This window comes from Watersipora subatra, chromosome 5, assembly GCF_963576615.1.
Source record: "Watersipora subatra chromosome 5, tzWatSuba1.1, whole genome shotgun sequence".
Classification (NCBI taxonomy): Eukaryota; Metazoa; Bryozoa; class Gymnolaemata; order Cheilostomatida; family Watersiporidae; genus Watersipora; species Watersipora subatra.
The window spans coordinates 27,832,263-27,845,882 of NC_088712.1; the positions used below are offsets into that span (position 1 = coordinate 27,832,263).

Genomic DNA, 13,620 nt, shown 5'->3' on the forward strand with positions numbered 1-13,620 from the left:
ATATAGGACGAATTGCCATTTTGTCCCATTATGCAAGATAGATGTGCACACAAAAAATGTAGGGCTCTTATGCAAAAAACAAAATTTAGTTTAAGATTTATTTCAGCAAAGCTATTTCTGCAATTGCCAAATAAATTGTCCGCCAGTAAATTAGTGGTCAATATTGCGATGCTGGTGCAATATCATCGATGGTGAACGTACGAAGCAGAATTCTTTCAGTAGGGTATATCAGGCAAATTGAACTTAGCCATAATTGCTCGGGGTCAGAGGACATCAGATGCACTTGGCAAACCTTGACTTTTGGCATCGCGGCAGAAAACATTAACGACTCTGGCTAGACGTTTGCTAGTAGATCAGTAGTTCGCTGTCAGATCATTGTGGAACACCACAACACAGACGGAGAAGAGGTAGAGACTAAAGTGATTAAAAGGTGTAAGAAGCGAAGGCAATCCGGGTGAGATATCAAATACTAACTGCGTTGTTAGGATTTATAACAAAGTAAAAATTGTACTATTATTTGACACAACTATATAGAAATAAGAGACAAGACTTTCTGTTTGCCTTTGTTACTCAATTCAGCATTTAAAACAACTTCTGAACAAACGTGATGCAATGAAGCATTTAAGATTGTGATTTTTTTAAAAAAGAAATGTCCTCAACCAGAAATAATGTGAATTTCAGCAATGATATTAACCCCCCATTGTCTTATACCATTGATTTCATAAATGATATCCAATTGTCAAATTAAGAAGTTCTATTTTCAACTCCAATAATATAATGACAAAAGATTGTTAAATTATCATCACTCTTGTCAGCAAGGCCTCAACAGAAGTCTTTTAGATAGGATTTTCCTACTAGACCGCACATTGTGCGTTAGAAATGGACACTGGTGCGAGGTGGTTTAGAGGAGATGATTTAGCAACAGTATATCAAGTGTAAACAAGTCTCTGAAACCACCAAAGTCATACCGCTCACATCTATAGCTGTAGAATATTGAAATAACATTGCCATACTTGAGCCATTTTATCAAATTGCCTCGCAAACCTGTTTTGTTTAGTTGTTTGGTAGTTTGCTTAGCTTTGGTATTTATGCAGTAGGCCTACATATGCGTGTGTTGGTGAATGGTGATGTATTATACAAGTGGGCAGGCATAATGTAGCTATGTTTTTAGTCGTAAGTAACTCTGCCACACACATTCACTCCATGTTTTTCTTCTAGTGACAGCTGATACATGAATCACTGATACTGACAGCAGTCAGTGTTTCGTCACACTCTTGGCAACGTGGGTATATAAAAAGCAGGTGCTTTTGAATAGCTAACGGCAATATATTATTTCTGACAGCTCACAGACAGCAGTTAGTGCACTCCTTATCCTGCTTTGCTCTATTCATCATCAATGCTGCCAGCTCCAAAGCTCTGAAGCCTTTCCCAACCTTCAGTCACCTAGTGTTAGGATATAGAGCTACAGTCTGACCTTCAGTCACCTAGTGTTAGGGTATAGGGCTACAGTCCAATCTTCAGTCACCTAGTGTTAGGGTATAGAGCTATAGTACAACCTTCAGTCACCTAGTGTTAGAGTATAGGGCTACAGTCCAACCTTCAGTCACCTAGTGTTAGGGTATAGAGCTACAGTCTAACCTTCAGTCACCTAGTGTTAGGGTATAGAGATAGTCCAACTTTCAGTCACCTAGTGTTAGGGTATAGAGCTACAGTACAACCTTCAGTCACCTAGTGTTAGGATATAGACCTACAGTCCAACCTTCAGTTACCTAGTGTTAGGGTATAGAGATAGTCCAACCTTCAGTCACCTAGTGTTAGGGTATAGAGATAGTCCAACTTTCAGTCACCTAGTGTTAGGGTATAGACCTACAGTACAACTTTCAGTCACCTAGTGTTAGGGTATAGAGCTACAGTACAACTTTCAGTCACCTAGTGTTAGGGTATAGAGTTACAGCACGACCGTCAGTCACCTAGTGTTAGGGTATAGACCTACAGTACAACCTTCAGTCACCTAGTGTTAGGGTATAGAGCTACAGTACAACTTTGACATATAAATTAAGTTAATCTACTCCGATATTTGCTCTATACAGTATATCAACCATCATATGTTGATGTATATATTTTCATAAGAATATATTGTAGTTTGTTTAATTCGTTCTACAGTTTAAAAACTAAGATATTTCAAATACTTACATCTGGCAGCAGTACAAATGCATTATTTAAACTACTTTTTTCTATCACTTCATCATAGGAACACATATATGAAAGTTTACGCTCAGAAATGTGTAGGTTCGGTTATCGAATGGTCAACATGGTAGACATAACTGTCATAATTTGATTTAATTTAGATGATATATAAATTAGGTATATTTAGTACATATTTTTACTATTTTCATGTTTTTAATTTCTACCAGATTTTTAAATTTCCTTTTAAAACTGAGAGTTGAACATTTACTTTTGAAACTGTAGTGTTCTGAAAACTTTTGTGTTTCTTATCTTGGAAATTACTTCATATTCTGAGACAAATATTTGCATCAACTTCATGTTGCGTGCCAAACAATTGAATGAAGAAGTGAATCCTAGTCCAAGCTTGAGTGTTGTCATTTGTTATAATAGTTAAATTAATATGGTACTAGGCATTTGACTGTATGTTGAGGCGATCATACAAAGAGGTTTTACTGTATGTTGAGGTGATCATAAGTAGAGGTTTGATTGTATGTTGAGGTAGTCATAAGTTGATGTTTGACTGTATGTTGAGGTGATTATAAGTAGAGGTTTGACTGTATGTTGAGGTGGTCATAAGTTGAGGTTTGACTGTATGTTGAGGTGATCATAAGTAAAGGTTTGACTGTATGTTGAGGTGATTATAAGTAGAGGTTTGACTGTATGTTGAGGTGGTCATAAGTAGAGGTTTGATTGTATGTTGAGGTAGTCATAAGTTGATGTTTGACTGTATGTTGAGGTGATTATAAGTAGAGGTTTGACTGTATGTTGAGGTGGTCATAAGTAGAGGTTTGACTGTATGTTGAGGTGATCATAAGTAAAGGTTTGACTGTATGTTGAGGTGGTCATAAGTAGAGGTTTGACTGTATGTTGAGGTGATCATAAGTAGAGGTTTGACTGTATGTTGAGGTGGTCATAAGTTGATGTTTGACTGTATGTTGAGGTGATTATAAGTAGAGGTTTGACTGTATGTTGAGGTGATCACAAGTAGAGGTTTGACTGTATGTTGAGGTGATCATAAGTAGAGGTTTGATTGTATGTTGAGGTGATCATAAGTAAAGGTTTGACTGTATGTTGAGGTGATTATAAGTAGAGGTTTGACTGTATGTTGAGGTGGTCATAAGTAGAGGTTTGATTGTATGTTGAGGTAGTCATAAGTTGATGTTTGACTGCATGTTGAGGTGATTATAAGTAGAGGTTTGACTGTATGTTGAGGTGGTCATAAGTAGAGGTTTGACTGTATGTTGAGGTGATCATAAGTAAAGGTTTGACTGTATGTTGAGGTGGTCATAAGTAGAGGTTTGACTGTATGTTGAGGTGATCATAAGTAGAGGTTTGACTGTATGTTGAGGTGGTCATAAGTTGATGTTTGACTGTATGTTGAGGTGATTATAAGTAGAGGTTTGACTGTATGTTGAGGTGATCACAAGTAGAGGTTTGACTGTATGATGAGGTAATCACAATTCATAGTATGACTTTGGTAATTTGCTATACTAGTTGCATTAAGATTGTACAGTTGGAAGTAAAGCAGAAAACTTGGTGGTACCCGATGTTTCAAACATTATCTCCAAAGGCTTGTTCCGTATTTCTAAACTGTTGTGTAAGTCTAGGATTGCTCATTGGCTAGCGAATGTTGTTGCATAGCAACGCTTGTTGATTAGCGGATCTCCTTCCATAACAACACTGGTTGAGTTAGAAATCTTGTTGCGTAACAACAGTTATGAATTAAGTAATTTTGTTGCATAGCAGCACTTGTTCTGTAGCAAATGTCGTTTCATAGCAACAGTTGTGGAGTAGCAAGTCTTGTTAATTGTTGCTAGTTGCCGTTTGCTAGGCAATAACACTTAATGCCTAGCAAAGGCGCGTGCACTAAGTTTTGTCAGTAAACAATGAATCACCTAATGAAGTACTAATGCTGATTGGTTAAACTATTACATTATAATCAAGACCAGAAGCCATTGCAACTTCTCTACAGTTTATATGGCAGCGACGGCAGATGTCAGCACCACAGCTATGAGAAAGCGTACAAAAAAGAAGCTGTTTTGCAGATTTTGGCAAGCCACAGGGTTCACTCAGCGTGCACAAGTTTTATATTGAATAAGTATCCATTGCGGATCTTTAATCTAACAGATACAGACGAGTGCATCCACTGTCTTTAGCCCAAATGTCTTTACCAGGTCAAAATGGTTCAGAGCCACTAAAGTGCAAATCCTTTGTATACAAACTAGCACATACTGGCACAAACTGGCACAAACTAGCGCAGACACATTACATGTCTCTATCCAAAACCTCACATGACCAACAGAGAACTGTTGTCTGCATGCTCCCTTTACATTTCTTCTATGATGGGACGTGGTGTAAACGCCTGTTGATTGTTTATTATATAGGTAGGCTAATTAGCCTCTTCATTCCCAACAGGAGACATGAAAGGACATTTAGGAGCTCAGCTGTTTCAGATTACTCTGTTTGTGCTCTTATCTCAAGTGAATAGCAAGGAGCAGAGACAACATGACACTTGCCCAGATGTCTGTGAGCCAGAGAAGTGTCCTAATGCTGGTCCTATTGGAGTGAGTTTTTACCTCTCTCATATGGTCATACATAGAGTTGCCCCGATTTTGGTATCAGTCGGTCTTTGCTTAAAAAATTGAAAAACTTCAGATACTTTTTACAGATCAACTATTTAGCAGAAAACAGTATTTTAGCCTTCTACACTAATAAAAATCATCAGCTGCAAGTTCCTTACTTTTACCTAATGAATTACGGGCCTGTCACACAATTTATTTCATGTCTATAGCCTGATCAACATCATCACAACTGAAGAACATTTTTGCTTTAGTCAGGACGTAATCACAAAGTGGTTTTTCCGCAATTACAGCGATAAGATTTATTGCAGCTAATCACGAACAAGATAACAATGATGAGCAACAAGAATGCAGTGTAATATTCCTATCTACTAGCATTGCAAAAGTAATTTAAGCAGTCGATGCATGAAGTTATCTATCTCTCTTGATCCTGACGATACAATGTATTGTTTGTTATGTACAAAATACGGTAACCCCAGTGGCTTATCGGTATTTAGCCTTTTCTCCATCATCTGTGGCAAGTGAGTCCCCCCTTCATTACGACTGGCTACATTGATAGTGATAGAAGAAAAAGACTTCTCACCGAGATAATTGAATCACTAATTAAATCGGTAATTAAAAGAAACATTGGTTTGCTCTAAACTTGTACAGGCGCAGCAGTTCGTTCAGCAGTAGAAGAAAGACTTAATTATCACAGATAAAGCTGTACCACTAACAGTAATTACCTTTATTAATTACAAATTATAAGAAACATGGACTGCTTTGCTACTACATGCACGGCATGTCAGTATGTGAATGTAGACACATTTTTCCATAAATACAAACACTTTACATTAATATTTATATTTTTTTGCATTATATTTATATTTGCATAATAAAAGGTACAATTATCTATGCAATACAAAATATCTGAATCGGATTAGTTTTCCATAAGAATCGGTATATCGGATCGGTATCTGAATCGGCTGGTGAATTTATCTTTGGCATAATTTATGGCTAGAATTTATTATTTGGCATCTCTAGTCATACTTAGCTCACAGAGGTTAATTCGTTCTGATATTCTCTTCATATGTCAAAACAAACATATGATGGAGTAAATACTTATATAAGCATACATTGTATTTCGTTTAATTCGTTCCCCAGCTCTATATTTATCAATAAAATTTTCAAGCAGTTACATTGTATTACGAGTACATTATATTACGAGTACATTATATTACGAGTACATTATATTACGAGTACATTATATTACGAGTACATTATATTACGAGTACATTATATTACGAGTACATTATATTACGAGTACATTATATTACGAGTACATTATATTACGAGTACATTATATTACGAGTACATTATATTACGAGTACATTATATTACGAGTACATTATATTACGAGTACATTATATTACGAGTACATTATATTACGGGTACATTATATTACGAGTACATTATATTACGAGTACATTATATTACGAGTACATTATATTACGAGTACATTATATTACGAGTACATTATATTACGAGTACATTATATTACGAGTACATTATATTACGAGTACATTATATTACGAGTACATTATATTACGGGTACATTATATTACGAGTACATTATATTACGAGTACATTATATTACGAGTACATTATATTACGAGTACATTATATTACGAGTACATTATATTACGAGTACATTATATTACGAGTACATTATATTACGAGTACATTATATTACGAGTACATTATATTACGAGTACATTATATTACGAGTACATTATATTACGAGTACATTATATTATGAGTACATTATATTACAAGTACGTTGATTCGAACTCATAGATATAAAAAATTCATCATGTTTATAATAAAAAAACTCTGAAATAAGTTAAAATAATAAGCAACTCTTAAATAATAATTTTTCACTAAATTTTTGCTGAATCTCTATACCATTAATATTACAAGTATTATTATAGAAGTTGCTGTTTATAAAGGTCAAGGACCTTTATAAGCTTGTACTTTATAAGCTTGACCTTTGTAAGGACCTTTATAAGATCCTTATAAAGGTCAAGGACCTTTATGAGGTATTACAAAAGGAAAAAAAATTTTCTCTGACGCCCTTTTCTGTGCCTCATAAAACAAATACATTTAGCAAACTCCCCTTATATTGCCTCTCGTGTGCTCTAGTCTTTACTCTGCAGAGACTCATCTGCAATCAGACTCATCTCATCAACAAACATAAACTATTTAGTAAGGTACACGTAAACAATTTCTCTTGTTCTAAACCATTAAATGAGGCTTCACGATAGCAGCATCTATGATTAAAAGTAGCTAAAGGGGAGGCAACTTCACTAAAATGGAAGACAACGCTTTTGTAAAGCAGTTTTTAATCATATGGCGGACAAGTAGTAGTACAGGTCCTACATGGACGACCATCTATTTGATTGACTAAAGATCTTCATGTTATGGGCAATCCATTATTATCGGTCCATTTTCTGTTGTCTGGGGCTTTTGAGGAACCTTGTTTAAAATAGACTGATATTTGTTAAAAAGAACAAATCGTGTAATCCGTATAACTATGGAACCCAATTGGATATGTATCCCCATGAAGTCGTATGTCTATTGCATGCTGCTGGTTATCAGTGCGATCAGTGATGAAGATATTGATCAGTGACCAATATATAGATCACTGATCAATATATTGATCACTGATTAATGTCTTGATCAGTGACCAATATATAGATCACTGATCAATATATTGATCACTGATTAATATCTTGATAACTGATCAATATATTGATCACTGATCAATATATTGATAATGGATTGCAGGTGGTTATAATAAGCAGAATCATTATTCTTTGTGATTCTCTGTTTATGATCGAATCATCTAGATAATAATTTATACAAAACAAGTACAAACTATTTTTACGATTATAAAAATGAGACATGTTTAAATCAGTGAAAAGCCATCACGATTTTCAATTGGCCAAGAAACATTGACAAATCACTTCAGCCCAGCGGTAATGGATTGCAGGTGATTATTCTTCGTGATTCTCTGTTTATGATTGAATCATCTAGCGTAAACAAAAGCATCGCACGCAATCACAGTAGTTAGGTCTGTACATTTCTACAAAGAATATGGGACAGACAACTTTGCTTAAATTGGAAATAATTTATCAAGAATTTAAGCTGTTTCTTAATTTCTCAAGTTTTTATAGAACCTGAGCTATAATTGCTTTAAACTGTCATAATCACCCAAATATAGTGCTTACTCAAGCATAATACTCCGCTTCTACACCGTAAAACTGGTTTTTTGACTTTCTCAAGTCAAAAAACCCTAAGTTTACCCCTAAGTTTACCACAAATGTACCAATAAAATTTATTACTTAATTTGATTTCTCCTTACACAGAAGTTGTTTACCCTTACACAGAAGTAAAATTTGCTAATTTCTCATCTCACATAATGAAGTATAATGCTCCCCAACTTTTGGGAGTGCATTTTGTGACAGAACGAGGGAGCTTTATAGTTAGTTTATTAAGGTAATAATATTTGAATGGAAGGGCTCCTTCACTGTCCTGTGTCTTTATACGGAAATTCGTCAAGTGAGAGCAAAGCATATCATTTTTATGACACTAAAACGTTGACTAAAGCCTGGGAATTTCATACACCTAAATTCATAAAAATATTTACATATGGATAAAAATATTGTCATTTGTAGCATATATATAAAAACCACATATGTATAAATTCAGACTGGTAAAAAAGCATTTCAGAGAGTTTTTTAGTAAATATTTAAAAAGATTTTTCTGCAGTTTAATTTATGTCATGAACTTGGAGCATCTTTGTCCTCGGTTGTCTAAATAGTTATAGCATTTTTCTTTGTGCAAAATATAGCAATGCAAAAATGCTATAATTATCATAAATTTTTGATGACCCATGTTAAAAGTGCAAACATGATGATGCTTTAATAGTAGTAACACAACTTTGAGCAAGGACATCATAGCCTTGACACTACTGAGGCCAAATCTCATTGGGCATCAACATCAATCTATGTGTCAACACCACGCATCGTTTAGTAGCATCGGGGTGTACCCCCTGCAAATATCTGCACTTCGCTGCTGCAATGCATTTTGTCGGTGTTCTTAGCCAGGCCTTTTATGGGTGGTGTCCATGATAATTATACACCAGTTACATCTACTATAGCACTTTACTACTATAGCTTATCTACTATAGCAATTAGCACTACTATACTTGGCTGCTAAAGATTGTATTATCTATTTTATGTTATTCAGACCAATGATCTTTTCATCACTTTATCCCAATACGCTTTAACACTCCCATAACCTCTTACCTAACAAAAGCCCAAAATGTCCATCATCTGAATATTACTGGAACTACTGTATATTCCAGCTAACAAGATAGTTCATAAGACGAGTTGTCTATAATTTGCTAGTCTGTCATATATCATATATGATTCGTAGGTAAGCGATTGTCCATCAGAAGAATACATTGTAACCTACCGATGTGGCTGCTGCAAGAGATGTGATGTTCAGTTCATCACCAGCACTCTTTCCCCTCTCATGCAAGGCAAGATCATTTTCTCCAGCATATATCTGTTATAGTAATTTGATTTTGACTGAAGAGACGATTTTTTTTGGAAAAATAATAACAAGTTCACACATACTGTAAAACCTCTATTTGAACGCCCACCTTTATTTGAACACCACCTCTATTTGACCGCCACTTTGACATTTGATCTTTACAAACCCTTAATATCAAGTGATCAGTAAAAAAGTGTCCACAAAATGGTGCTAATAATGACTGGGTTACATCATCAACAATTAATTCTTTCGTGATTGCTGTTCGTATTGAAGTCCATTTTCTATTTTTAAAGCTTACGAGTTTTTTCTTTCAAATTTTGAAATCAGCGCCATAGAAATAATTAATACGGTAACTGTCAGGCTAATGGTAGTTCTTTGTTTAATGCGATCTTGATACTTTGATGGGTGTGAAAAATGGTTTACTATTACGATGTAATCTGTACGACTATTTTTAGGCTAAAAGTTGTCCTTAGCACGCATGTGGCTAAGTTTATCGTAATTTTGGCGAACAGCTTTGCTTTGCTAAAAATTAGTTTGGACACTCATATTGACTAGTTCAGCTGTGCAGAAGAGTTGCGGTCAGGAGACGCTGTGGAAGGTATTGAACAGCCAGAAGAAGACAAAATAGTTTCAAACAAAAGTAACAATCAGAATGCAACTGTTCAAGCAATCGAAGCAAATATTTTTGTTTCAAAAATGTTAATTTTTATTTCTGCATGTATTATAAGTATGTTTTTTTATATCGTTTACTATAATTATGGTTTGTTTTTATGTCACTTGTTTTTGAATATGTATTTTTGTAGCTTATTGATTATTATATAACTCATAAATTTGCAGGTTTGTAGCATATTATTTTATAGCATAATGGCGGTTATCTAAACTGGGCTTACAGTGGATTGCGACTCATAACTCCTCTTCTATTGAACATAAAAAGCCAGTTTTAGATACAATCTAGCAAAAATATCAATGAGTGCAAAGAGCTTTTATGCGACTTTGTTAGATATAGTTCTAAAGTTAAAATATACCTACAAATTTAATTAAAATGAAATAAAAGATTGAAAGCTCCAACAAATTGCAATGCAGGCTACAAGATTATTGTAGGTTAATTGCAAGCAATAGATATCAACTGGGAGAGATATTTCTCAGCTTCCTAATGCATTTTTATTTAAGCTCCATGACAAGTTGGAGGTAAGTTAGCAGATTTCTTGCATCCAAAAAAGTTATTTGGCTAGAGGTATTACTCAACTTGAATTGAGTGCAAAATATAGGCAACGTTCACTTCCACAGTAAAAGGGTTAAATTTAGCTTCCCAAAAATCTTACGAGATATTTGAAAAATACAATGCCACCCGTTATTAGAATGTCACCTTTAATAAAATGCCACTACTGGGGAAAGGTTGAAAAATAGAGCGCCATGTTGTTCGACTAGAGGTTTTACGATATTTTCTGTTCTTCTCACTCATAACATTGGGTAAACATATATGCTCATGGTTGTAGCTGAGGTGTGTGGCAAAATGACTTGCCCTAAGAAGAAGATATGTGTGCTAAACCAGCAAGGCCTTCCAGTGTGCAAGTGTCCAACAGAGGAAGCATGCAAAAAACTTCTCATCCGAGGTGTAGGCAAAAAATCAAAAGTCTGTGGGTCGGATGGTGTGACCTATCCATCAAGGTATTTTCACAGATGGAACTAGGGCTCTCTTTGCCGCATCTCGCAACACATTATATTTGACCGTAGACTTTCTGTCTCTCCACTTCTCTGATGGAAATGCATTGATAGTACAAGAACCATCTTTTATGAACACTTGGTTTAAAGCGATGGTTATTTAATAACTGTGGAATTAAGTCTATAATGAACATACATGTATAAGGCTGGTTCACGCTTGATCGCGATAAGAAGGGGTTGTTCTCACTGATTATTCCTTGGCGATCTAGATTTTTTGACGTGTAGATTGTCTAAACCGTAAAACTTTCTTATTAAAGGTTGACTTGCAACAAAATTCACATTACCGTTATTTGATATGAAAAGATTCACCATGTCTTACTCTGTTGTGATGTAGGTGCAAAATATGTGGGAATGTGATTACAAGCTCTTAAAAGCTCAAAAACGAACAGAAAATCGCAGCCACATGAGACCGCCGTAGTTTGGATTCTCTTTCCAAGATGGCTCAAATGTGATGTAGTTGTGAGAGATGGTTTCTGTTTACACTTTCATGCAACCTTATTCGTCGAAATATTTCACAAATATACTTCACGCATTCAATAAAACCATGTCTATTGTTCTTACGCGTCTGTTTTATCGTCATTTTAAAGCTGTCACTTTTAGCACCGATATCTTATAACTTACCGTAAAAATTCGTTTAATTTTTTAGCCATAGCTTGAAGGAGTACATATCATTGTCTGATAATCATGACGAGCCTGTTGGTCATTTGTGATAATCGAAAAGTGCTGCAGAAATTATTTGCGAAGTATTGGGTCACATGATCAGATTACGACTTGCCGATTAGACCAAACCGAAACAAAACTGTAAAGTAGCGAGCATCTATATTTGATACAGGGTCTTCGGTAAAACCCGAAGTGTTTGTCATAAACTAGTGCTACGACAAGTTTTCTTTTGAGCTTTTTATTGCCCTTTCAATTCACGAAAGAACATCACGCTACAAGACGATAACCAAATTTCATGACTACGTCAGAGAAATAAAGAGATTCCAATCTGCGGCGGCTTTTCGTTTTTGAGCTTTTAAAAGCTTGTAATCACATATCCACATATTTGGCACCTACAACACAACAGAGTAAGACATGATGAATCTTTTGATACAAAATAACTGTAATGTGAATTTTGTTGCAAGTCAATCTTTAAGTTATATACATTTTCTTGTCACTACAGTGGTTGTAGCCAAACTTTTAACACCTTTTTTGAATAACCTACAAACTTTGACAGCTTCAACACTTTGTAATTCTCTTCTTGAAAAAAGTAACCTTTTTAGTGTACATTCCTAAGTCTCATAAAAGTTGTTTTTAAGGAAAGATTGCGGAATACAAAGGAATGTGGAAAAATTATGATTTGTTGCTGTTGCTATGGCTACAACAGTGAGTACAAGGAATAAATAATCAGCAACAGCCAATTTTAAATTTCTGTAGTTAGGTGACTCCTGACTTACTGCTAAAGTGAAAGTCATTTTTTCGAAAAACGGCAACGTGGATATCTTTTTAATCAATCTCAAATGTTTTTTTGAATTTCTATTTTAAGGTGTCATCTGAAGGTGGCCTCTTGCGCATCAGATGGGAAAATCAGAGTAGCGAAGAGAGGTGACTGTAGTGCGGAAGTCAGCCATCCGCTCGATGTAAATGGAAAATCCCAAAATGGAAAATCCCGGACCTCTAACAAAAGGAATTCAGCCGAGGAGGGCAAAGGAAGTGGGAGACAAGGTGGCAGAGGGAATGGCAAGAAGCAGAATCGCAGAGAAAACAAGAAGCACCAGAAGAAATTAAACAAAAGAAGGGAAAAAAGCTACAACCGAGCTTTTAAGAGCAATGGCGGAAGCCTGTAGAGCCTCTGAATGAATAGATTTCACTTTAAAGTTATCAGCGCATGCTTAAGTTTTAATGACAGTTATATTCCTTACATTTACAGTATTTAAACAAACTTATATTCTCAGAATATGTATTTCAATCTTTCAATCTAAACTTTGGTTTTTTAAAGAAAAAATAGGACTGTGTTAATGGTTCACTGTTGGCGATAGATAAGTCATCTCAAAGCATAGCTTTTTTAATTAATATTAATAAATAATAAAAACATTTGTCAAATTTGAACATCAGGAATGAATATACATACATAGTATACTATGATGATGATGAATGCACAAGGTCTATAAGTTGTTTTTTGTTTTGTAAAATAGAAAATAGTTCTTTGCAGCATGTTTTTATTAGTATTCATAGTGTGTTATAACTCTGTAACTGTGCTTTTAGCTCTGCTAACGAATTTCTATGATAAATAAAAATGTCATTATTGAACGAACTGTTTGTTTATCAGAGTATTAAAGCTTGTAACAAATATTAAGACACTTTCAATTATTCCAGAGATTTGAGTGAACATTACAGAGTATGTTTGAGCAAAATGACAGCTGGCATCTGTCTGAATGAAGCCAAGTGGTTACTATTACGTACACATCAATCATATTGACTAGGTTAGCGATTGACGAGCTTGTTAGTTGACGCA

At 35.0% G+C, this 13,620-nt stretch overlaps 1 protein-coding gene across 2 annotated transcripts; it reads left to right on the plus strand.

Annotated features, from left to right (window-relative positions):
• Window positions 1–290: 290 nt before the first annotated feature.
• Window positions 291–13,415, plus strand: LOC137396417 (uncharacterized). 2 transcript variants are annotated; one of them, XM_068082688.1, is made up of 5 exons: window positions 291–454; window positions 4,642–4,790; window positions 9,285–9,390; window positions 10,901–11,072; window positions 12,652–13,415. In XM_068082688.1, the coding sequence occupies exons 2-5, from the start codon at window positions 4,647–4,649 to the stop codon at window positions 12,950–12,952; spliced, it is 723 nt and encodes a 240-aa protein (XP_067938789.1). In that variant the 5' UTR covers window positions 291–454; window positions 4,642–4,646; the 3' UTR covers window positions 12,953–13,415. The 2 variants fall into 2 exon arrangements, with proteins under 2 accessions (XP_067938789.1, XP_067938788.1); XM_068082687.1 differs by having other exon boundaries at window positions 293–454; window positions 4,611–4,790.
• Window positions 13,416–13,620: the final 205 nt, after the last annotated feature.

Excerpts from the sequence above, each read along its gene's own strand:
- LOC137396417 (XM_068082688.1), top strand. The coding sequence starts at position 4,647 with ATGAAAGGACATTTAGGAGCTCAGCTGTTTCAGATTACTCTGTTTGTG. Across the intron at positions 9,391-10,900 it reads TCTTTCCCCTCTCATGCAAG|CTGAGGTGTGTGGCAAAATG; the intron begins GCAAGATCATTT and ends TCATGGTTGTAG. Across the intron at positions 11,073-12,651 it reads GGTGTGACCTATCCATCAAG|GTGTCATCTGAAGGTGGCCT; the intron begins GTATTTTCACAG and ends TTCTATTTTAAG.